The following is a 24,802-nucleotide window of genomic DNA, read 5'->3' on the forward strand; positions in this document are numbered from 1 at the left end:
AATCTCCAAATCAGGAAATCAAAGTTGGTCAGGTCTGTAGGTCTTAGGAACAAATTTCTAAACTTCTTTTACTTTAGTTTGATAGATCTCGATACTCAAATGAAATCTTGATCTATACTCTATGAGGTTCATTCTTCTTCTTTTCTGGGGCTGGCCCTCATGGCGACTGAATCATCTTAATTATCTGATAGAGGTTGTAAATTCTACCATAGCTTCCTGAAAGTATGGTTCTGATGGCCTCAGCAGCTGATTTCACCTGGGAGTTGGGCGGAGTCACTATTGTTTGTGAAGCAGAACTGCACGGGCTCAGCCATTGAATCTATTTCACAACTGAAGGAAAAGTTCTTTCTTGAAGAGTAAGACGTTTTCCTCTTTCACATCTCCTGAGGGATCCATCTGGAAGGATGCTGCTCTCAGCCTGGCCCCTTCCCAAATCCTTTCCCTGTAGGAGCCATTGCTCTGGGGGCAGCCAGTCTGACAGAGACTTAAAGGAGCCAGATCTTGAGATGAGTCATCAGGAGATGCCTTTTCTTGGAATGATTACTGCTTTGCAGTTTGGCATTCGGTCAGTTGCTGAGCTTTTTTAGAGCTGCACTGCCTAAGGAGCATCCTTCCGTAGGAATTCTAATTCTGTAGGATGGTAATCTGCTTTTAATGAAAAAGATGTTCTGTGGTCAAATATTTTTGGGAAATAGTAGGTTAAAGAAAGTTGACAAGGTCTCTTAATTATAGGATCTTATAGATCCTTTACAATGTTGATATGCAATATGATTTTCTTTGTGAAGGAGTATGCAGTGATTTCCAAACTTATAACAACAGTAAACCTATTTTCCTCCCTGGAATGTCTACCTAAGACACCTGGGGAAATGTAAAGCTTTGCAAGTTAGGAGCCCTTTGGCCGTGTTTCTCAAACATTGCAGTACTTTGTAATCACTTGGGGATTTAAAAAATACTGATGCCTCTTTTCTACACTCAGACATTCTGGTTTAATTGTTAAGGGCTACACTTTGGGCTCCAGGATTTTAAAAGCTCCCCAGGTGATTCTAATGCAGCAAAGTTGAGAACCACTGCACTGGAGTCCTCCTGTCTTGTGCCATTTTCTGAGTAGGCTTAGTCAACAGAGCACTTTGTTTTGCTATCAAGTAGCCGCATAGCCCTCTCGGTATCTAGGTTTTTTAATTTACAAGATGGGGAAACATCAAGCCCACCCCAACTATCTTAGGTCCCCTGTGAGGAAGGAAGGCACTGATGAAAGTTTGGAGAAATCATGCTCTTCAAGAACACACGTGTATTATTTTACTTTAGTTTACAGCACGGTGCACAGAGGGTCAAGCAGGACTAGAGTTCCCGAGAATGCTTCCCCAGGCACAATTCTAGATAGAATACTTGCGGATTAGCTGTATCAGAATCACTTGGGCTGCCTGTTAACAGTGTAGATGCCTGCACCCCATGGCAGAGGCACTGCATCAGAATTAGTGGGGGTGGGGCTATAGTATTCACATTTTAAACAAACTCCCTGGGTAGTTCGTATGCACAGTGAAGTTTGAGGACCAGTGCTCTGGAGGAGAGGTTGGCCACCATTAAAAATTTGCTCAGTTTGTCTGGTAGAAGTCTGTTTACGACCTGCCCACAGTTGTCTCTCCAACATTTCATCTTGTGACTCTCCCACTTGCACCATTCTGCTTCTGTCAAATGGTAAAGTTTCAGAGTCACCAATTACAGTGTGTCTTGGCAATGGGGAGCAAAAGCCAGTGCTTACAAAACAGCCTTCTTTTGGGGTCAGGGCATAGCCGGCTAGGATGGCATTGTGCAAAACCTGTGACAAAATTCCCAACTGAGATATAGGAAACTTTCAAAGAAATACGTTCCTTTTGGTACAAAGCAGGAGTGAGGCAAGACTAGGAACCAACCTCATCAGACCTTGGTGAATGATGGCAGGATGTGGGATAGGGCTTTGGGAGCTTGAAATTAAAGAGAAATTTTCAAAGATATTAGACACCTTGTTAGGGAGTCATGGGAAGATAAATTGCTTCTCTCTGGAGACTCACCTCAGGCGCCAATTATGGCATGATACTGGAGCAGTGAATATAAGAAGCAACACCGGCAAGGTCTAATGCTGCATCAGAAGCTCCAGGAGAGAGCCTGGTCCCCTAGCTGTGCTATCATGGACTTAGTCTGAAAGAAATCTCAGGAAACTCTAGCATCAGGGATGTATTGTTTTGTCAAGGGTAAGAGGAAACATAGAGACTCTATAAAGCAAGAATAAGACAGAGAAATTCTGGAAGTGACCCCATAGCAACTAGGTTGCTATGAGTATGGACACATGCTACATTGTTGTTTACTGAAAGGGAACAGAGACAAGGTAATTGAAGTCCAGAGAGGAAAAGTGACTTGCCTGGGGTCACACATCTAGTGTGGGTGAACTGGAACCCAGATTTCCTCTGGATGGGCAAGTCACTGGCAGAGGAAACAATAAACAAAGGAAGAAGGCAATAGTGAAGTGGAATTCAGGTGAGGACTGTTCATGCCCAGCTCATGGCTTCCAAACCTAATTTCTTTTCTTTGTTATTATCCCTAATAGGTCAGCTTGGTATTGGCCTGGCTGCTGGTGCACTGAGTAATCAAATATAATCAAAGCCCTCCTTTATAGCCCTGTTCTAGAACTCTATTAAGGACCCCAAGTCCATTAACCCAGATTCCTCCATCAGTGCTTGACAATACGAGGCTGCAGAAGTATTTCTGCTTTCAAGTGTGGATGCTGTTTATCAAACTACTGCTTCTATTAGGGACTGTGAGAACAACCAAGCAATGCTTATGGAGCTTTGGCGCTAAAAGAAGCTTATGCTTGCTCTTTTCATTCCAAGGTTAATGCTAGTACTTACAAAAACGAAAAACAAACAAAAAACCCTTAGTAAGCCAGCCAACTCTAATTAGGATAACAGCTGTTTGTTAAACATGCATGTTATTAGACTGAGAATAGAAATATTACAATAAGCAGAGCCCATTGCTGATTGCTAATGGATTTTTTTGGTTCGTGCTCTTTTGTTCATAGAATATAAATTTTCCTTCCTTAAAGTGTTCATTTAAAATTTTAAATGGCCACCATATATACGTGAAGTGCTTTTAACTTTCCAATGCACTTTTGCATCTGTTTTAATCTATGCATTAACTTTATCTCATCAGCAGGGCAGATATTATGATCCCCTTTTGGCAGAAGAGGAAATTGAGGTTCAGAGAGGTCAAGTGCCTTGCATAAGATCAAACAGCTAACTGGGGACAGAGTTGCAAATATTAAGAGCTGACTTGTAAGTTTAGAGAATCATTTGCTCTCCATTCTTAGTATAATAGAAGCATTCATCACTTTTTTTTTCTTTTTAGTGAGATCTGTGTTTGTCCATTTCCACATTAGCCTGAAAAATTTGTTGAAGTTGAATGCCTATACATCGGAAACTCAATTTAAAGCTTTTTGCTTGAAATGACTTGAACTTCTCTTCAGGGATCCCCTTGCCTGGCTCTTTTGTCTTAGCCCTTGCAGGTAAATGGCTGAATGGATGGCTGGGAAGAATTACACTGTGGTGACAGAGTTCTTCCTGATTGTATTCACTGAATATCTTGAGTGGGGGCTTCCTCTCTTCCTGGTGTTTCTGAGTTTCTATCTACTCACTCACCTGGGGAATTTGGCAATGACCATCCTGATCCACAAAGATTGCTGGCTCCACACCCCAATACACTTCTTCCTCAGCCGCCTTTCTTTAGTGGACATCTCCGACTCCTGGTCATGCTCCTTCAGATGCTGGCTGTGCCGTGTTCCCAGTGTGTGGGAACACGGCACAGCCATCTCGCAGGCTCGCTGCACAGCTCAATTCTTCCTCTTCACCTGCTGTGCTCCCCTTGACTGCTACCTCTTGGCAATCATGGCTTATGACCACTATGTGGCCATGTGCCAACCCCTGCTTTATGTCACCATCTTGACTGAGAGAGCCCGCTTGGACTTAGTGGCTGGAGCTTACATTGCTGGTTTTTCCAGTGCCTTTGTTTGAATAGTCACAGCCTTCAGGCTCTGCTTTTGTGGAAATAATGAGATCAACTTTATTTTCTGTGACCTCCCTCCTTTGTTAAAACTCACTTGTGGGGACAGCTACATCCAGGAAGTGGTGATTATTGTGTTTGCCATTTTTGTCATGCCTGCCTGTATTTTGGTGATCTTGATGTCCTACCTGTTTATCATTGTGCCTGTCATGCAGATTTGCTCTGCTGGAGGCCCGGCCAAGAACTTCTCGACCTGACCTCCCACCTCACTGCTGTGGCTCTCTTCTCTGGGACCCTCATCTTCATGTACCTGCGAGATAACTCAGGCCAGTCCTCAGAGGAAGACAGAGTGGTGTCGGTGCTGTACACAGTGGTGACGCCAATGCTGAACCCCCTTATCTATAGTCTGAGGAATGAGGAGGTAAAGGAGGCTGTTAGGAAAGCCCTGAGTAGACCAAAACTTCTGGAAGGCTGTAGAAGGACTCTTGTCAAATATATCTGTCATTCCCTAGTTTCTTCATCCTTTCTGTCTTTCCTCAAATATCATCTACTTGGAGAGGTAAGTAGGGAGACAACCCTACTTAAAATTGAACTGGAACACTCCACCTCTACTTTCTGATTTATTATTCTGCGTAATACTCATCACTATCTGATGGACTATGTTTTACATTTTTCACATTGTCTAATTCTCACAACAAAAAGTGAACTACATGAGAATAAGCATTTTTATCTGTGAGATTCATTTTTGTTTCCCAGTGCCTACCAAAGTACCTGGCATATAAGAAGCATTCGAGAAATATTTGTTAAATAAATGAATTAATCCCAAGTTGCAGTGTCTACCTTTAAATTCCAACTTCTTTAGTCCTGTTTTCTTATCTGCCAAGTGGGTTTACCTACTTTATATGACTATATTTTTGAGAATTCAACGCATGAATGGGAAGAGACCATGTCTGTCATATTCACTAGTATCTCTTGAAGGCAGTGCATTTCCTAGCATGACAAATACTTGATGAGTGAAGGAAAAATATTTGGAAAGTCAAAAAGTTATCGACAAACGCAGCTACTGTTTTGATCCAAAGGGATTTTGTAAATCTTATCATTATTTATTCTTTCGTGTTTCCCTTTTTACTGTTTATGTGATTTTTGAATAATGATGATGATAATAATAGATAACAATACTTACTAAGCACTGATCACCTTCTAGGAATTGTGATGTTGGCTACAGGAATTATCTGACTTAATTCTCACCTGATTTACAAGTAGATGAGGCACCTGAGACTTAGAAGTTGAGTAATTTTCCCAAGGTCAGCATGCAAGTGGCAGAGTGGGCCTTCCACTCCACTGGAGCCTGAGCTCTTAATTACCATGTACACAGTCTCCTGCTTATGAACTGCTGGCTACTCCATATAACCACTCAGTCTGGAATTTATTGTTATTACACTTTTATTTTTCCTTTTACCTGGTGAAGAAAAGAAAAACGTCCAATCTGTAGAGGTAGGAGGCAGTCAACAACATTTATTTTATAAACCTGATGTGCTAATATTGTGTAACGTGACAGCATGTGGCTATGTGTGTGTGTGTGTTTGCCTGTAGTTGTGTATGAGAAAATGAGGTGTGTATATTAAATAAATGGCAGCTTCTGAACTCTAGGAACTTTCATTTTAAGGACATATGACAAAAATTTTAGAAAACAGTTGGGTGGGTATGTTTATAGAAAGATAGAGGGAAAAAATTGCACTGGTGTCCAAGAGCTTTTTTGGGTTCACACATCAGCCTTTGTTCATGTTTTTGCACAAATCACTTAAAAACTGCAGAAGAGGATGAGGCAACTCTGCAGAGTGCATCTTGGGGGCCATTTTTCAAATATTAACTGCCATGCAAATGTTCTCCTGACACATCAACTTCTGTGGTAGGTGGTAGAGGCATTTGTGCTGTAGGAAGAGCTCAGAACTTGACATCAAAGTGTCCAGTCCGTCACTTCTTAGTTCTATGGCTTCAGATTAGTTGGGGCCTATCAGCCTGCTTTCTCAACTGAGCAATAAAATTTATTGAGCATTTACTCTGGGCCGGGTTTTATATGTATCTCATTTATCCTCACAACTTGGTGCATGTGGAGAATGGAAGGTGCTAGGTGAAGTTGTATAAACATTAGTTTTATTATGGTGCTTGTCACAAGCTCCACAGCCCAATGAGCATCAAAAGACAGAGGGACCCATAGCTGATTAGTAAACTCTTCATTTCAGAACTCTCCGGAACAGTCTCCCCTGGGCTGAGATCAGCCTTGATCCAGACACCTCCAGAAATAGAGAGTTCACTAATAATTTTTTAACTTAACTCTTAAACTAATGGACACTCAAATGCACACTTAAACTAAGCTAGGCACTATGCTAAAAGCTTTGCATGAATCATTTATTTTAGTCCTCCTAACAACTTTAATGGAAAGTAATTATTATTGACCTCATTTGGCAAAAGGAAGAACGAAGACCCAAAGAAGTTATGTAACTTACCCAAGTAATGAAACAACAAAGAGGCAGACCAGGGAGGATTTCCAAAGTGCACACTCTTAAATAATATACACTCTTCTGCATTTTTCCCTTTTTCTCCCAGGCCCAAATTCTCAGTCGTGATTTGCTTCAGAAGTGTCTGGATTTCGACTGTCTCCTTGGTCTCAATATTTGATAGGTCTGGGCTGGAGTGGGTGCATCTTCTGGCCTGACATAAATATGAGGCTCATGAAACTCACCTTTGCCCTCTTGTAGGTCAAAGAGGAGGGTCTGGGAGAATTTGCAGCTCCTCCAGAAAGAGCAGGATAGGCTCAGATGAACGATTGCCTTCTGAAGCCCTTCCAGAGCAGCTCTTGAGTCAAACCTTCCTCTAGTAACTAGTTCCCCAGTACGGTGCTCCAAGCAGTCACCAATCTTACCTTCATGTCTTCTTTTCAGTCTTCAGTGATCAGCTAAGAACTCAAAATTCCTTTTGAAATGCTGATCATTGTTTTTCTTACCATTTAATAGCATTAAGAAATACATATACTTCATTATTTTGTTCTATCAATTATCTATCAATCATCTATCTATCCTGTATCATCTCATAAGATACTACTCAAAGGATGTGTCTGAAGTCCCTTCTGATTTGCTAAGACTTCTTAAAAATAGCTTCGTTGAGGTGTTATTGACATGAAATAAACTGCATATATTTTAAAGTGTACAATTTAGTAAGTTGTAACATATGAATACACTCATGAAATCATCACCACAATAAAGATAATGAACATCTCCGTCACTCCCAAAAGTTTCCTTTTACACCATTGTACTTTCTCCCACATGTCCCTTCCCACCACACAACCCTTCATACTCCCAGGCAACAACTAATCTCCATTTTTCACTATACATTAAAGATCTACTCTCTTAGCAACTTTCAGATATACCATACAGCATTGTTACCTATAGTCATCATGTTGTATCTTACATCCCCACAACTTATTATGTTACAACTAGAAGTTTATACCTTTTGATCACCTTCACCCAATTCCCTGCCCCCCCCCCCCACCTCTGGCAACCACAAATTTGATCTCTGTTTCTATGAGTTTGATTTTTTCAGATTCCTCATATTAGTGAGATCATACAATATTTGTCTTTCTCTGTCTGACTTATTTCCTTCCCAATACAATGTTGAATAGAAGTGAAGAAAGTGTAAATTCCTGTCCTGTTCTTGATCTTAGGGAAAACTTTTTGGTCTTTCACCATTCATTATGTAGATTTTTTCATAGATAACATTTATCAGATTAAAAGTGTTCCCTTTGATTCTCAGTTTGTTGAGATTTTCTTTTTTTTTAGTCAGAAATGGATTTTGAATTTTGTCAAAAGATTTTTCTGCATCCACTAAGATGACGGTCGCATAGTTTTATTTTGTGTTTATTAATATGGTGAATTCCATTGATTGCTTTGGGACTGTTAAACGATTCTTGTATTTCTAGGATAAACCACACTTGGTCATAGCGTAGTATTCTTTTTTTTTTTTTTTCTGCTTTATTTCCCCAACACCCCTGTACACAGTTGTATATCCAGTTGCATATCCTTCTAGTTGTGGGATGTGGGATGCTGCCTCAACGTGGCCTGACGAATGGTGCCATGTCCACGCCCAGGATCGGAACCCTGGGCCGCCGCAGCAAAGCACGCGAACTTAACCACTCAGCCACGGAGCTGGCCCCGCATAGTATTCTTTTTATTATCAAAGAAAGTAGAAGATGTTCCTGAGTATTCTTGGTTGGTTAAAAAGGTCACAGATATATTGCCTACATCTGTGTATATACCAGTTTTAAAAGGAGTTTGCAGTTCTGGGTCATCTAAATTCCTCTGTTAAAAGGAGTATATGGGCCTGTCCCCATGGCCAAGTGGTTAAGTTCGCGCGCTCCGCTTTGGCGGCCCTGGGTTTCGCGGGTTCGGATCCTGGGCACAGACAGGGCACGGCTCATCAGGCCATGCTGAGGCGGCGTCCCACTCAGCACAACCAGAGAGACTCACAACTAGAATATATGACTATGTCCTGGGTGGCTTTGGGGAGAAGAATTAAAAAAACAAAAAAAGATTGGCAACAGTTGTTAGCTCAGGTGCCAATCTTTAAAAGAAGTATATGGAGAGGCATAAGCAGTGGAAGATGGAAGGCAAAGAAGAAATTTGAGATGTTTTTATCTTCTGAAAAAAATGCTCTGAAGGAGGCAGTTTCTATTTGAATTCAGCCCTGAGGATGCAAGACTGGTTGAAAGATTGCTAGGGGTGATAGCGGCCTGCATTGAAGAGAGCAAATCAGAAAGTCTGATTTCAGGAGTGATGGTTTGGCTCCTGTGGTATTTGAAACAGTTGATCCATCCTTTTTCCTGGAACAATTTTTATTTTCTTCCTCAGTCTTCCAGACACCACTTTATTCTAGTTTTCTACCTCTTTGGCTGCTGCTCCTCAGAATTCATTGTTGGATTCTTATTTTAAAGATTTTATTGTTTTCCTTTTTCTCCCCAAAGCGCCCAGTACATAGTTGTATATTCTTCGTTGTGGGTCCTTCTAGTTGTAGCATGTGGGATGCCGCCTCAGCGTGGTTTGATGAGTAGTGCCATGTCTGCGCCCAGGATTTGAACCAACGAAACACCGGGCCTCCTGCAGTGGAGCACGTGAACTTAACCACTCGGCCACGGGGCCAGCCCCTGTTGGGTTCTTATTTTAAATGTTAGAGTTACTCAGGGCTTAGTAATAGGACTTTCTCTCCCTCTGTAGTCACTCCTTAGGTAATTTCATCTAGACCTCTGGATTTAAATACTTATTTTATTAAATACTTAAAGTATGTAAATAAAATTCAAAGTGTCTACCATGGCCTACAAGATTTAGACAAGTTGGGTCCCTAACTACCTCCATGACTATATCTGCTTCTCCCCTCTTTCCCCCTAGTCCGATCCACTTACTAGTCCTTGAAGATGCCAAACCATTCCCTCAGTGGGATCTTTACAGCTGCTCTCCCCTTTCCTTGGAATGTGTTTCCCCAGGTCTTCTCATGGCTTACTCCCTTATTTTATTCAGTTCTCGGCTCAAATACCTAAGAGAGGTCTTCTGCAGCTCTTGAATCTCTCTATCTAAAACAGTTCTTCTACCGTGTGTTACCGTTCATCCTCTGATGCCGCTTTAGTTTTTATCACAGCCTTTCTTGCAGCCTCATATTATAGCCATCATTTATTTATCTACATGTTCATTGTCTGTCTCACACACTGTGAAGTAAGAGCCAGGAGAGCAACAACGCTGTCTCACTTCCTTTTGACTCTCGCTAGGTACTTAAAAAATATTTGTTTAGTGAATAAATAAAAGAGTATTTGCTGACACTTTATACATTAGGCCTTCAAGTCATTCCTACCCAATATATGGATTTTTTATGGCTTGTTTTTACTAACCATTTCTCTTGCACTTGTTTCCTACACTTGGATATCAGGGGTTTCTGTTAATTTATTCATAAAACCACAAGTTGGCTTTTCTCAAGTATGACTAGCAAAAGAACAAGTATAGCATAAAATTTAGTTGACTGTGCTTTGCACAAAATCTTTATGCTTTCTAAATCTAATGACATTAATTATTGTCCAGTCTTGAAAATCACTTAAAATTATTTTTGTGTCAGTTTCTTTCTTTAGTTTGTGAGTGCATTCAGGTCATGCACTGTGAATTATTCATCGTTGTAGTCTCAGGGCCAGACTCAGAGCCTGGTAAATAAAAGGTTTACAGTAGATATTCATTGAAAATGACAAATAGGAGAATGACTCAGGAAAATACAAGTGTCAAGGTACAGATTTATGGCTCTCCTCTGTGAAAACTTGTCAAGGTTTTCATAAAAGTTTGTGATTCTCTGTTTTCTTAATCAGTTGTCTTTTGTGTCTCAAACTTAATTCTAATTCACTTCCTCAGGCAAACTCCCAGCTAGCATACAAGTCTATTTCTAGCTGTCAGCTTCCCCGTGACTCACTGCTGATGGAGCTTTACCTTAGAGTGGATTCAGCCTCCTGTGGAACCTACAAGTCGGAGGTGATAAAGGACCACTGACAATCAATTTAAACCAAATGACCTGGGTCTAAGGCTGGTGGCTCTTATTATATCAAATAGAGGCTGATGAAACCAGAATAAAAAGAAAAAATTACAGATCTACTCAATCGATGTTTATGTAGCTGAGAAGATTCTGGCACCATGATAAGCATGGTGGCTTAATAGGCAAGACAGTTTATTTTACTTAAAATAAGAAAGCTGTTTTTACTTCCTAAAATGATGATTACTTGTAAAATGTCAAAGCAACATAGGGTATAATATAAATCACTCTATGCTATGAAATAAAACCACTGTTTTGGCTGTATGACAAAACACCCTGAAATGTAGGGATATGAAACAATAACAGTCATTTTATTGTTATCGCTCATGGTTCCAGGAGTTGACTGGACTCAGCGAGGCAGTCTTCTCTTGTGATTTTGTGTGCTTGCAGTCAGAGCTGAGGCTGGGATCAGCTGAATGTTCGCTCACTCATATGTTAGGTGACTGACTGAGAAGACTCAAAATCTGTGGATTGGAACAGCTGGTTTCCTTGGGCATCTGTCTCTAACTCTATGTGATCCCTCCACATGGTCTCTCCAGCATGGCGGCTTCAGAGTAGTAGAACTACTTACATGGCAATTCAGAGCTCCAGAAGTGCATGTCCCAAGGGAGAAGTACCATATGGAAGCTTTATTGGCTTTTCTTAGATAGTCTTGGAAATCATGCAGCACCCTTTCTGTGCTACGCTATTAGTCAAAGCAATCCCCAAAGCCCTTCAGTTTCAAGGGGAGGGACACAGACTCCCTTTCATGATGAGGAAGTGGCAAATTTCTTCAAGAGGGTGTGGGATGAAAAATATTGTGTCCATTTTGGGAAAATACAATCTATCACAACTACTGATAATATTTTCTAGACTCTCCTCTCAGGCATTTCTTTCTGCATATTCTGTTTATGTAAATGGGTTTTAATGAGACACACTGTTATAAAACTTTCCTTGCTCATATGAGATCAATTGTTATATTACAGGAAAACAAACCGAGGTTAGTAATGTGGCTTGTGGTCCAATGAGTTAGCTGCAGAGCTGGACCAGATAGCAAGTCTCTCAATCACAAATCTAGGCCTCTCTACTACTCCATATGGAATAATGAAAGTAGAAGTCTGTGTTGTTTCATGTTGGAGCTGTGGGTGGAATAGGGTTGTTTTTGAGGTACTTGAGGAAGGCAGGACTCTTAATAAGCTAGTTTGGTAATCTGTATAAAAGCAGGTGGAATGACAACTCAAATGAAGCATGAAAGTTTAAGAGGTACCACAGAAAAAGGCAGGTGGCTCATTACATATTTTCTCTTAAAAAGATTGGATTTTTATAAGTTTCAAGAAGAATAGAAGTCAGTTTAGACTGGGTACAAATAAACCTAGTTTGATAGGCAGGTAGATTGGAGTTGGAAGCCAGGGGACAGTTACCAAAAAAAGGAACAGTTCTTTTATTTGCGTGTCTATGATCTACCAGGCACCTAAGGTAATTGTCTAATATATGTGTTCATTTAGCCACAAACAGCTTTGGGATGTTGGGATTACTATTCACATTTTACCGATGAAGGAGATGAGTTTCAATGATTTAATAATTTTCCTTAGATCACACAAGTGGATCACAACATGCTGAAAAGCCAGGATTTAGCACCAGATCTTTTCTCTACGCTACAGTGCAATTGTTAGAGAAATTGGATTCGGTAACTAGTAATAGTTTGCTCCAGATCTGGAAATGTTTAAAAAGAGGATTTGGACAGGAAAAAGTACACACACTTGTGGGTAGCTACAGAGTATTTCTAAGGTGGATGTCTGAAAGATATCTCCATCAATCATTAGGCATGTAGATTCACAAAATCCCAGTGCTGGACTGGAACTCAGAGCTCTTGAGGTTCAGTGACTCTTTAGCACATCAGGGTCACCTGTGGAGTGTTTTCAGAATAGAAGTGCCTGATTCCTTCACAAGAGTCTGAGTCAGTAGATCCCGGGTGGGATGTGGAAGGAAAGTAGTTAAACCTGGTTTGTAGCCTTTTCTCAGCTTCAGAGAAGTCTGAGGTTTGACCTTCAGTCAAATCCCCTTTGCAACTCGTTGAATGGTATAGGTGTACACTGAATCCAAGACACATGACAGTCCCACTGAAATGGCTTTGAAGTGACTCAAGCATTAGTATCTGTTTGTTAAAATTGATTATGGAGGAATCTGTGACTGATGAGTAACCTGTATTTGCTGAGATGTGGCTGCACCACAAAATGGGTGTTAGTCACATACCTCTGAGGGTGCTATCGATAAGCAAGGCATAATGCCTAAGGAACCCCATAGCTAAAGATTGCCTGAACTGAGGTGGTCCACGTCCATGGAGCACTCTCTTTCATGACCATGTACATCACAAGTATAAGTGTGGAATGACAGGATATTTGGAAGGTATGCCTGGGAATCAGGAGACCTCCACCACACAGTTACTGCATGCGTAGTGGGACTCTCCTGTATCTTTTCTTAAAGTTTTCTTAAAACTTGATTCTTGATATATCTTGTGAGTATAATTGCCAGCCTGAAGCCAAGATCCCTGCAACTGGTTGAGCCGAGAAGACATGGGAATGTCTGAGGATGTGAATTCCGAAAAAGTTCCTCCAAGTAATTCTGATGTACACCCTCAGGTGGAAACAACTGGGGCAATGGCCTCATTTTATAGATGAGAAAACAGGCTTGAGAATGTGGGCTGACATGACTAAAGTCTCACAGCTACTTGGGGACAGAATCAGAACTAGGACTGATATCCTCTATATACGCGCATTTTGGTTTTCCATTGAAATGCATTCCAAAATGTGTTTTGCACAACACTTGACCCATGAACCACTCTGATGAGTCAGGTTCTGTATGATTGAATAAGTTTGGTTTTGAGAAATGCTGCATACTGTCTTACCCTCTTGGAGATTTATGCTATACTAAAGGCTTTGAGAAGTTGTCTAGTTAAGACATTTTGCTTCATTTAACTCAAAGTCACCAAAGTCTATTTGAAAGTGGATCCTTCATTTTTATAACTATTAAACATCTCACTGAATAGTACCTTGGCAAAACAAATATTGATAACTGACCTAGGGAAATCTAGATTGAATAAGGGAATAGTAATAACTATCTTAAAAGCTGCAAAAGCTGCACTGTAGGTATAACATGCACTTGTTATTGTCTAAGTTATAAACAATTTGTACCAAAGTTTGTAGTAATATATATTATAAAGATGTGCATTATTTTTGTGACTTACTATCAGGGTTAGAGTCTTTGTTTCCAAGACCAGAGCTATGTGCGAAAGCCCCAACTTCTCAGAGGTTGGAATAGGAGGCAGATTTCTGAAAGTTCATCAAAAGCTGAACAATTACAACTATGCCACAAACCCTGGGCAGAACCAATCTGGTTATGGGGATAAAAGGAATTTAGATGCTCAGGGCATCAAAGGGAGGAAGCTTTTCCTACTGATGAGCTTTCTCAGGGCACCTTTCATGTCCTTGTTCCTCAGGCTATAGATGAAGGGGTTCACCATGGGTGTCACCACAGTGAATAGTACTGCACCAATCTTATCTCTGTCATCATGGTGAGTGGATGAAGGGAAAAAGTAGACTCCTACAATGGTCCCATAGAAGAGCAATACAACTGTCAGGTGAGAGCCACAGGTGGAGAAGGCTTTCCACTTTCCCTCTGTGGATGAGATCCTCAGAACAGCTCTGACAATGCAGATGTAGGAGAAGAAGATGATGGCAAAGGGGAAAGTGATGACTGACAAACCCACAATGAACAACACAAGCTCATTTATCATTGTGTCTGAGCAGGACAGTTTGAGAAGAAGGGCCAAGTCACAGAAGAAGTGTGGAAGAGTATTGCTGTCACAGAAGACCAGTCGAAGGAGCAGAAGAGTGTGTGTCAGGGCAACAATATTACTGAGGACCCATGGGATGACTGTGAGCAAAATGCAGAGCTTTTTTTGCATGATGGTCATATAGTTCAGAGGGTGGCAGATAGCTACAAAACGGTCATATGCCATGGCCCCCAAGAGGAAATTGTCAATGGTGACAGACATAAGAGCAAAGTACATCTGTGTGATGCAGCTCTCATAGGAGATGGACTGACTTTTGGTCTGAATATTCATCAGCATTTTCGGAACTGAGGTGGAAATGGAAGAAATATCAGCAAAGGATAGATTGGCAAGGAAGATATACATGGGGGTGTGAAGGTAAGAATCCAAGCTGATGACTAGAATGATGAGCCCATTCCCAACCACAGTGACCAGGTACATACCCAGGAAAAGCACAAAGAGGAGCTTCTGCTGCTCAGGTTGGTTGGAGAGTCCCAGGAGGAAGAATTCAGAGATGGTGGTTTGGTTTCCTTGATGCATTTTTTCTGCTGATCTGAAGAAAGGATCACAGGTACTCATACCCCTACAAGAAATCCCAATATGGTGCCATTCAACTTCAGCCATTGCAAGGAGGTAAGCACTCTTTCTAAGTGTAGAGGAATGAAAGGTGGAAAAGGACCACTTAATAAGGAAATATGTCAGCAGTGCAGAGACTCAGGAAATGCCTTAGAAAGAAAAGACAGAGGAATGATGGATACTTCTCAATGAACGTGTTTTAAACTCTGACAGGATTCTGAATGTTATTTTTACAGTTGTCTCCAAATGTAGCTAAATGCCCAACATTGAGGGCAATAGGTGTACTCCATATTCTAAAGTTGGTAGTTATCCCTGAAGGAATTACTTAAAAATGAACAAAGTTGTCCTAAGACCTTTCCCATCATTCATCTTCATCCTTTAAATATAAGATAGAAACTTGAAGAGTCATTAAAGTGAAGAGTTTGGGGAAGTAGAAAAACCAAGAGTTAGGAATGCTTATAGGAATATACTGTTGTGTGGGTGCTCCTTCCAACTCGTTAGGGGAAGGTCTCCAAAAAAACTGGTCTTGAAAAATGTGTACAAGAAGGGGAATGAGAATCTTCCTTCATTCATGGCTAATGTTAGGTAAATGGAGAAAGTTTCTGGGACACATAAGAATCTAAAGACTTGTGTTCTCCTGTCACTTTTAAAAGCAGGAGCCTCATTGGATTAGCCACTATGGTAAGGGTATGGGGAAAGCATTGTAGGGCAATCGTGCATCCTCATCCATGGCATAGTATGAATATGTAAGCTTCTTATAGGCCAAGTGAATGCTGCAGGAGGCCTTTGGGCTCAAGCTACCTTTTTGGATTTTCAACCAAGAAGCAGCCTGCTAGGGTGGAAGAGGCTGTAGCAGTAAGAGGTCATGGAGTAAGTCTTCTGTGAAGGAAAGATCATAAAGAGATGAGGTAGAAAGTTCGTTGTGCTTGTCAGGGAACTGCTTAATGGAGCAGTACTTGAGAGGGGGTCTCTGAAGAACCCAACATAATCTCATGACAGAGTGTGCCTGACACATATAACTCACCAACTGATAGATAGTATTCCATGACAACAGACTTAAAGACTTTTGCCCTTTTCTGCTCTCCCATTCTTCCTCCTTACTCCTGCACATCCCAAGCTAACTGAGCTCAGGAGGGAGGACACATGCTTTGAAGGATGTGAAATTGCAGTTTTAAATTGGGCTGGGCTTTTGAATACATAGAAGTGGGTCTTTAGTATCAAAGCAAAACGTGTTTAAAACTAAAAGTGGCCAGAAAGCTATAGGGACCACCCAGGGTGTTATCTAGAGGCAGGGAAAGGAGACTGGACTTAGCATGGTTTACCTTGAGGCTTATTGGAAAGAATATTGGCTTGAGAGTGAAGATGTTTTGGTTCCTGTCTTTCTACTCTCCTAGCATCATCTCCCTCTCATATTTTTCTCTCTCTTCTACATCTCCATAATCACTTGTCTCTCAAAGATTAGAGATCGCCAAGTCACCAAAGAGATTTTGTTTCCATGAGGAAGCCAGAAAACAGGAAACTTCCACCTGTGGGATTCTGGAAAGCTGAAGGCAGTGAAGAATGGAGTAGTAGCTCTGAGGTCTCTTTGCCTCTGAGAAGCTTGGCTTACAGATCAGAGAGAGGGGGAAACTTATATGTAGAAGGGAGACTCAAAGGCAAAACTAAAATGAGATAAAGGACTGGCAAGCATCTATATCTAAACCTCAGGGCAAGATACAGGCTGGCCTTAGAGGGTCCTATGATCTCTAAGCCCTGGGCTGGTTTGGGTTTGACTGGAATGGGGAAGTGCATATTTTTGAGTGACAATCTCTAATCTTGCCTTCCTGTCCTACCTCCCCCTGCACCAGCAGTCCCACACAAATTCTTCTGAGTCCCTGAGGCACCTGCCTATCTGGTTAAGAGCAGCACTAAAGTCTAAAAAGACTCACCCCTGAAAGATGGTAAGATCTCAGGTAGTTACTGGAATCTGGACCCAGTAGCTTAACTTGTTGTTGACAGGGTAACGATGGGGAGACTGGGAGCAGATCTGATGTATTTTTCAGAACCAGACTCTTTTCTCATCACCAGAGTTAAGACAGTCATAGTGCTGGGCTCACAGGGAGCGTGTAGCTCCTTCTAAGTCCTTTGGGATAATATCCCTGAAGTGTTTTCCCTAAGACAGACAGTTGTTTTCACACCCCAGTCTCAATGAGGTAAATGGGGAATAGACAGGCAGCTTTTCAGTTCTGTTTACTTGTTCATCTTTGGTATCTCTTCCTACTTGTGTTTTCTTGTTTGTAGCTTATTTTGCATAAAGCAAAGTGAATAGCAAGTGATTGTTTGCTGTGTGTCTTATGTTTCCCGTGAGACAGTAAGCATTTTGAGAGTTCCTTCCCTCTTTCTTCTCTAATGCCTAGTAGTGGGGAGCACTCAGTAAACCTTGAGAATTGAGTTAAATTCCTGCAATAGCAATTAAGACTCCAAAGCGATGCCATCTCTGATGGAAGGGGATAGGTTATGGCCTTCTGTATCACTTGAATGACTGTCAGCATTGGAAGGGAATCTGGATGCTCATTGATTCAGCACTCAGGACTGTTAGTTGCAAATAAAAGACATAAATTCTGGATTTTTAATATTGAAGTGATATTGAGTGGTTCACAGATACATTGGGAAGGCTCAAATATGGGCCCTGAAATGGACAGGAGCAAGGGAGGCTGTATAGCCAGAGATACAACCAAAATCAATACATCCCTTCTTCTAATGCTTACATGTGTCTCATAATATACTGCAGTTATTTCCCAACCAAACCAAGAAAACTCACTCCCTCCTCAACAGGAAACTGCTTAACCTATGGACTAACTGTACAGTTATTCATGACTAATATTTAAGATAAATGTGTAATGGAGAAAAAAGAAAAGGCAAATTATTCTGTCTATCTTTCTATCTAGTCACAGCCAGGAAGAAAATGTGGGTGGAACCAGAATCCTTGTTCCTGCAACTTGTCCATGAAGCGTATCTATGAGTTCCTTCATCTACTACTGCTTTGGTGTATGTGTCACCACCTCCCAGCCCCAAATTCATATGGTATCAGAGGGGGGTCTTTTGGGAGATGATTATGTCATGAGGACTGAGACCTCATGAATGGGATTAGTAACCTTATGAAAGAGGCCTGAAAGAGCTCCTTTGCACTTTCTGATATGTGAGGGCACAGCAAAGAGGTGGCCGTCTATGAACTAGCAAGCTGTCTCCCACCAGATACCGAATCTTCCGGCTCCTTCATCTCAGACTCCAGCTTCCAGGACTGTGAGAAATAAATTTCTGTAGTCTATAAGCCACTCAGTTTATGGCATTTTGTTATAGCAGACTGAAGGAACTAAGACAACAACTGTCTTAGCATAGGTCTTCTAGAAAGCAGAGCATAAAGCAAGAATTTAAATCTTGACATTTTTATTGGGAAGTTAAAACCCCAGGGATGTAAGAAGGAGGACAATAGGGGGAACTGAGGCTAGACTAGATGCAAAGCAATGCAAAGAAATGCATTACTGCAAAGGTGATTGTTCACAAGCACGGAAGAGCCAGAGATTCCTTATCAGATATGGTCACTCAGTATCTGGGACTCCTCTGGAAGGAGAAATCATATCTAGGAGCAGTTCAGGGAGGAGAGAAACTAGGGGATACTTATATGCCCTGTTCCTTCTCCCCTCTTGCTTCCCAACAACCAAGATTCACCCCATGAAGACTTGACTCTTCTGAACTTTCGGGTTGCATCATCTGGCCCCTTGGTGGCCACACAGGAAGTCAAGAACCATGTTCCACAATATGGCCATTAATCTGAATTTGGATGAGAAGGGGAACTTTGTGTGGGCTGGTTGGCACATGGGTTCACTGTGGGTGTCTGCTAGCTGAGAGACCTTGGAAAGAGGTAGCAGAGTTTGGGAGGTGAGCAGGGTCATTAGAAAGAAGGAGATAATTTAAGGTTTGTGTCCAATACAATCTATTTCTTCTGCTGCTCAGATCTACTCATGCCTTCTCATTATCTCTAGAGTCTATAGCACACTATGGTGCCTTCATTTTTCCAAAAGAATGAAAATACACTGAGGAGGAAAGTATAAGTGCAGTTGATCTAGAACAGTTTTTCTCAAGCTTTTATTCATTATTGCCTAGACACTTCCTATCTAAAGAGAAGGACTTGGAAAAATCTCCTGAGTCTCTGACTGCATTTTATCTGCTCCAAGTTTGTTAATGAAACATTACTTAGGCTTTATTCTATGTCCTGTTCTAGCCTAAGTATTATGGGGAAATCATGAGGGCTAACGCTCAGGTTCTATCCTCAAGGAGCTTACAGTTGACTTGCAGATATAATATGTAAACAAGAAGCAAGAACTTGTAGTTTCCAGTGGCAGGTGGAGACAAGTGCAACGATTACCATCGGATATCGGGCACATTAGGGGAAATGCCACAGAAATTCAGGTGAGAGAGAGCTATCTGTGGACTGTGGTGATACATAAATATTCCATGCAGGATGTGAACTAGAGCCATTCTTTTAAAATGAGTAAGGTTTATACAGGTGAGGAGATACAGAGAAGGATTTTGAAGCAGATGGATGGTATGAGCCAAGGCCAAGTAGTAGGACTATGCATGACATATCCTGGGTTGAGTAAAGAGGTCAGCATTGCTAAGATTGAGGTTCGTATAGGGAAGTTGTAGGGGAGGAAGACATTTCCTCTACATGCTCTGGGTCCTTCTGGCAAGATGTCGAGTTAAATTCACATGAGACAGAATAACAGGAGAAAATTAAACAAAGCTTTATAACATGTATACATGGGAGAGGCTCAGGCAAACTGAGCAACTCACCAAAACAGCAGAAGTTCTCATCTTAAATACCACCTCAGCTAAAGATAAAGGAGGACGTTGAGGGTGGGCGGAGTCAGTTATGGGAGATTACGAGAGAAGTGCAGTAAACAAGAGTCAGGTTATTATGCAGAGTTGAGTCTTTTCCTTCCACATTGATGAAAGTTTCTAGAGATAAGATCATGCTTCCTTCTTCCTGGTACAGAGAGGGAGATGCCTTTACAGATAGAGATTTCCTTTACAAATGTAAATATCTCTTAGCAAAGGGTAACTTCTGCTTCTCAGAGTTTCTCTCGTCTGCAGTTTTTTTTTCTTTTTAAAGATTGACACCTGAGCTAACAACTGTTGCTAATCTTTTTTTTCTTTCTGCTTTTTCTCCCCAAATCCCCCCAGTACATAGTTATATATATTTTAGTTGTGGGTCCTTCTGGTTGTGGCATGTGGGATGCTGCCTCAGCATGGCCTGATGAGCAGTGCCATGTCCGCGCCCAGGATCCGAACCAACGAAACTCTGGGCTGCCACAGCAGAGTGCACGAACTTAACCACTTGGCCACGGGGCCAGCCCCCATGTCTGCAGTTTTTAAAAGTAACCAGCCCCAAATAATCATCATGCCAAAGAGAAGTATCTTGGGGTGGCTAATTCTAGTTCCCTGCAAAGTAAAAAATAGACCTATAACTTGGGGCCTGATCCTGCACGCTATTAACTTCAAGATAAGGTGTTTGGATTTGCATTCACCAATTCCTTACCAAACGCTTCCTTGTCATTCATAAATTACACAATGTAGAGTAATTCCATGAACAGAGTCATAGAATCTAGAGCTGAAGGGCACCACAAAGGTCAATGAGAACATCACTTATTGTACAAATGAGTAAATTGATCCCCAGAGGTATGGGTGACTTGTTAACATGAGTTGATTAGTTTGGGCAGAATGAAACGAGAATCCACATGAGTGGTTCCTGGTTCACTGCTCTCTGGTTGATATCCTTTCAGGTTGATGTAGCAGAAAGAGTAGGGACTTTGAAATGAGACAGACCTAGGTTTGAAATTCACGTCTACCACATAATTGGTTTGTGACTTTGGACATGTCACTTAACTTCTTAGAGGCTCTGTTTCCATACCAACAAACTGGGGTTGATGTTTGCAAAACACCGAACTTGGTCCCTACAACATAGTTAGCATTTCAATAGTTATTAGCTTCTCCTCTTTTGTTTACTTCAGAGGGGTCAGCATCCTAGGGAGTATGATTTAGGAGCTCCACATCCCAACCTCCTCTCTTAGCTGGTTTGAGATAAACAGTGATAAAATCACCAAGGGCTCAGACAACAAAATATCTCCAGAAAGCCCTGGTTGAAATAGTTGTCTTAGGCTCTGGAACCATGAGGCATGGGAGTGCAAAAGAAATAGAATACAGGGTCAGTCAGAAAAACTATCCAATGGTGGGTGCCGTCTCATGTGTCAAGCATAAAAGAGCAAGAAAAAAGAGTGTGGAAGAGACATTAAAATCAAGCTCACAATGGATAAAGAAATTGGATTAACAAATTGTGGTACATTCATACGTTGGAATACTATTCAGGAATTAAAAGAACAAACTGCTGAAATACTCAACCATCTGTGTGAATCTCAATCACATTATGTTAAGTGAAAGAAGCCAGACTCAAAAGAATACATACAGTATGAGTTCATTCATGTGAAATTCCTGAATGAGCAAAACTAATCTACAGCGATAGTGATCAGGACAGAGGTTGATTGGGCAGGGAAAACAATTGATTGGAAAGGGGCACAAGAGAACTCCCTGAGGTGGTGTAAATATTTCATTATTGAATACAATTGCCCAAATACATCTCACTGAACCAACTGAGATCTGTGTATTTTATTTTATGTTATTTACGTATTTATGTGTTATGTTATTTATACTTCAATTAACACATAATACAAGCTCACCACTTTCTCCTTTGTGTTTCAAGTAGAATTTAATTTTTTATTATCCCATTGGGTCAAAAGAAAAATCTTTTCTTGCATTATCTTTTCTCCCAGATAAGCAGAGGCCGAGATGGTAAATCTTTGCTGAGATTCTGGAGAAGCTGGGAGGCAGAGCAGAGCTAAGGATGTTCCTAAATATGACAACATCCCGAGTAAAACTGTCTTCCTCCCAGACAATCTAATAGGAAGTTAATCCACATTAGACAAGGGAAGAGAGACCAGAGATGTGGCAATTTCTCAGGAATAAGAGGACTTTTGGTGGAATGAGCCAGTGGAAGGCACTTATGTAAAACCACAGGGATTTGCTGGGGGCTTGCGGCCTCATACTTGCGTGTGGGAGGGAGTTGTCAATTTAGACATTTTGGAGCTAGTGTTCCTAAGACTTCCTGTGTCGTGTAAAAAGAATATATAAACCCTTCTTGGAGAACACACAGAAGAACTTACTAAGATTTTTGTCGAGGAAGACATTGACATACTTACACCATGATCTTCTTGCATATATTAGTCTCCTATACTCTAGGGAAAAAAAGATTGATTTACGATTGTTTGTTTATTTTCCTAATAGTCTTTAAACTTGAAAGCAAGTATCTTGTGTTTTTGTCTATGAATTCCAAGCAGATAACCCAGTGCCTGGCACAGAATATTGTCTCTTCTTCATCTCCAAGTCACTATTCTTCAACACTCTCCTTCTCATCCTAAATCCCTGCTCCCCTCACCACTCTTCTGCTTATTTTCATAGCATTTGCCTGTTTATTGTCTCTTTTCCCCTCATGAACATTAAATCCAGAGAGTCAGAGACTTTGGCAAATAGCGCTAGATTCTGTTTGAATATTTGTTTAAAAATGAGTAAATGTACAACTTAGCGACTATAGTTAATAACACTGTATTGCATATTTGAAAGTTGCTAAGAGAGTAGGTCTTAAAACTACTCATCACAAGAAAAACATCTGTAACCATGTATGGTGACGTATGTTAACGAGACTTATTGTGGTGATCATTTTGCGATATATACAAATTTAGAATAGTTATGTTGTACACCTCAAACTAATATAATGTTATATGTCATTTATACTTTAAGAAAAAATATATAAATGAGTGTCCATAATAAATATTTATGAAAGGAATTGTATTATGACATAAAGGAGTCTTTCTAAATAGTTTTATAAAGATCACCAACTATGTGGTCTATGGTCTCTGAAGATGGTTATACAAAATTGTGCCCCATCTCTGTTGAGTAACCTCTTTTGCCCAGTGCTAGGAGCTCCACACTATTTCCTTCTCGTGAGACTGGATTGGAACCTAAAAGAGGCAACTAGGACAATTCTCAAATGGGAGCCATTGGGCAAAGAGAAGCGCAAGGAATTATCACCATCATATTTCAAGCTTCTACTGATTTTCACGAGAATCTGTAATTTTACAATGTGGTTTTCAAAGTCACTACTGAATGAGAGAGAGAGTGAGAGTAAAGAAAATGCAGTCATCATTATGAAAATACCTGTTGAGATTCTTGATGGCGTGACATTGCAGGTTATTTTTGACCCATCCAATATCCATAAAACAAATTGTCTGCCCAGAATGTGTTGTTGTATAATAATCACTCTCATTCAATCATTTCCTATCCAGCCATCTCTCTATCTACACTCAGTAGTTTTAATTATACGACACAGAAATACACAAACACACACTCCCCTTATGATTTCCTTGGTTTCAACGTGTGGGAATGAGAAATACAAATTCCTGAGAATTTTCAGGAATGTATGAAATTATAAATTATTCTTAAAATATTTTCAACATTCTTTATACTCTTTATTTATTATAGGTATCCAAAATTTGTTTGATAATTATAAATATTAGTGTATTAGTATACACCAAGTAGTGTAGATTATAGTGAATAGCCAAACACTGGAAAATGCCCTGTGAACATTATTAGGTAGTATTTGAATAACTAAACATTCAGATCTATCAATAAGATTGTGACACTAAACAGAATCACATATCAAGATTGCCAATTTTAGAAATTATTTCCTTCCAAAATTTGTTGTCTTGGAACATCACTCATAGGATTTGTATAAAGTATCCTGGGCATATCAACTTACTAATATTTATTTTATTTGCAATAATGACTAATGTTAGAAGCAGATGGGGCCATGAACACACACATGGAAACAGCTACAAACAAGACTGAGTGATTAGATTATGACTGCTTCTCTCTCTGCTTCTTGTCCTGGTTCTGGAAATGTAGACTTAACTTTTGACTCCGTGTGTTACGTTTTCTGCTCCTGCTTTCCCCTTGACATGAGTGGACTCCTCTAAACAGTAACCTCTCTATGTTGGCTAGTTTTCTTTCATTCCTGCAGAAGAATTATAATACTTTTACCAATTTTCTAATTTCTCAACTACTTTCTCTCGGAGTTTGGATTTAAAAATAAATAATTGTTTTAGAAATGCTAGGAAAAAATTCCCACATGGAAACACCACTCTTAGCACTGTGACTAACCCTTCCTTTAATCCACCAGTTAAACAGTAAGGAAAGAAATGGAGAAATCTACTCTCACAACACATCAGAGATATTTTCATCATGTATTCTGGCCTTAAGGTACTTATTAATTAGTAGTGGAGACATGTACTCAATTAAATACACTACCTGATAAGATATATTTTAATAAAATTCAATGAGAGAGGCATAGATAGAGGACGTCTGTGGGAAGAGAGGTTGCTTTCTGGGCAAGTACTTCTTGGTAAGGCAGTTGATACCAAGGACAGACTTGCAAACCCAAAAGGCTGCATGCAGGTGGTAAACAGGAATTTGAAAGAAGTGGTGAAGGTGAAGGAGAGGAAAAATGAAGGAAACCTAAAGTAATTTTGCAAGTTCTGACTTCTGTTTACGCTGCCAGGAGGCTACCTTGTTAGGAGGGGATCATCATTTTCTCAAGGCAAACATTGACATTTAAGTCCCATCATTTAA

At 40.5% G+C, this 24,802-nt stretch overlaps 1 protein-coding gene, 1 long non-coding RNA gene and 1 pseudogene across 2 annotated transcripts in view; 2 read left to right on the forward strand and 1 right to left on the reverse strand.

The window, feature by feature from the left end:
* LOC123277845 (uncharacterized) overlaps window positions 1-24,802 on the forward strand; it is a 65,185-nt gene that overhangs the window by 23,248 nt on the left and 17,135 nt on the right. The gene's annotated exons all lie outside the window — the stretch shown is intronic.
* On the forward strand, window positions 3,552-6,842 carry LOC106822539 (olfactory receptor 9Q2-like; annotated as a pseudogene).
* LOC106822540 (olfactory receptor 1S1-like) lies at window positions 14,042-14,989 on the reverse strand. Its single transcript, XM_014827787.1, has one exon. The coding sequence runs from the start codon at window positions 14,987-14,989 to the stop codon at window positions 14,042-14,044; it is 948 nt and encodes a 315-aa protein (XP_014683273.1).

Source organism: Equus asinus, chromosome 17 (assembly GCF_041296235.1).
Source record: "Equus asinus isolate D_3611 breed Donkey chromosome 17, EquAss-T2T_v2, whole genome shotgun sequence".
Lineage (NCBI taxonomy): Eukaryota > Metazoa > Chordata > Mammalia > Perissodactyla > Equidae > Equus > Equus asinus.

Bases quoted from the DNA above. Each gene is read 5' to 3' on its own strand.
- LOC106822540 (XM_014827787.1), bottom strand. From the start codon at position 14,989: ATGCATCAAGGAAACCAAACCACCATCTCTGAATTCTTCCTCCTGGGA.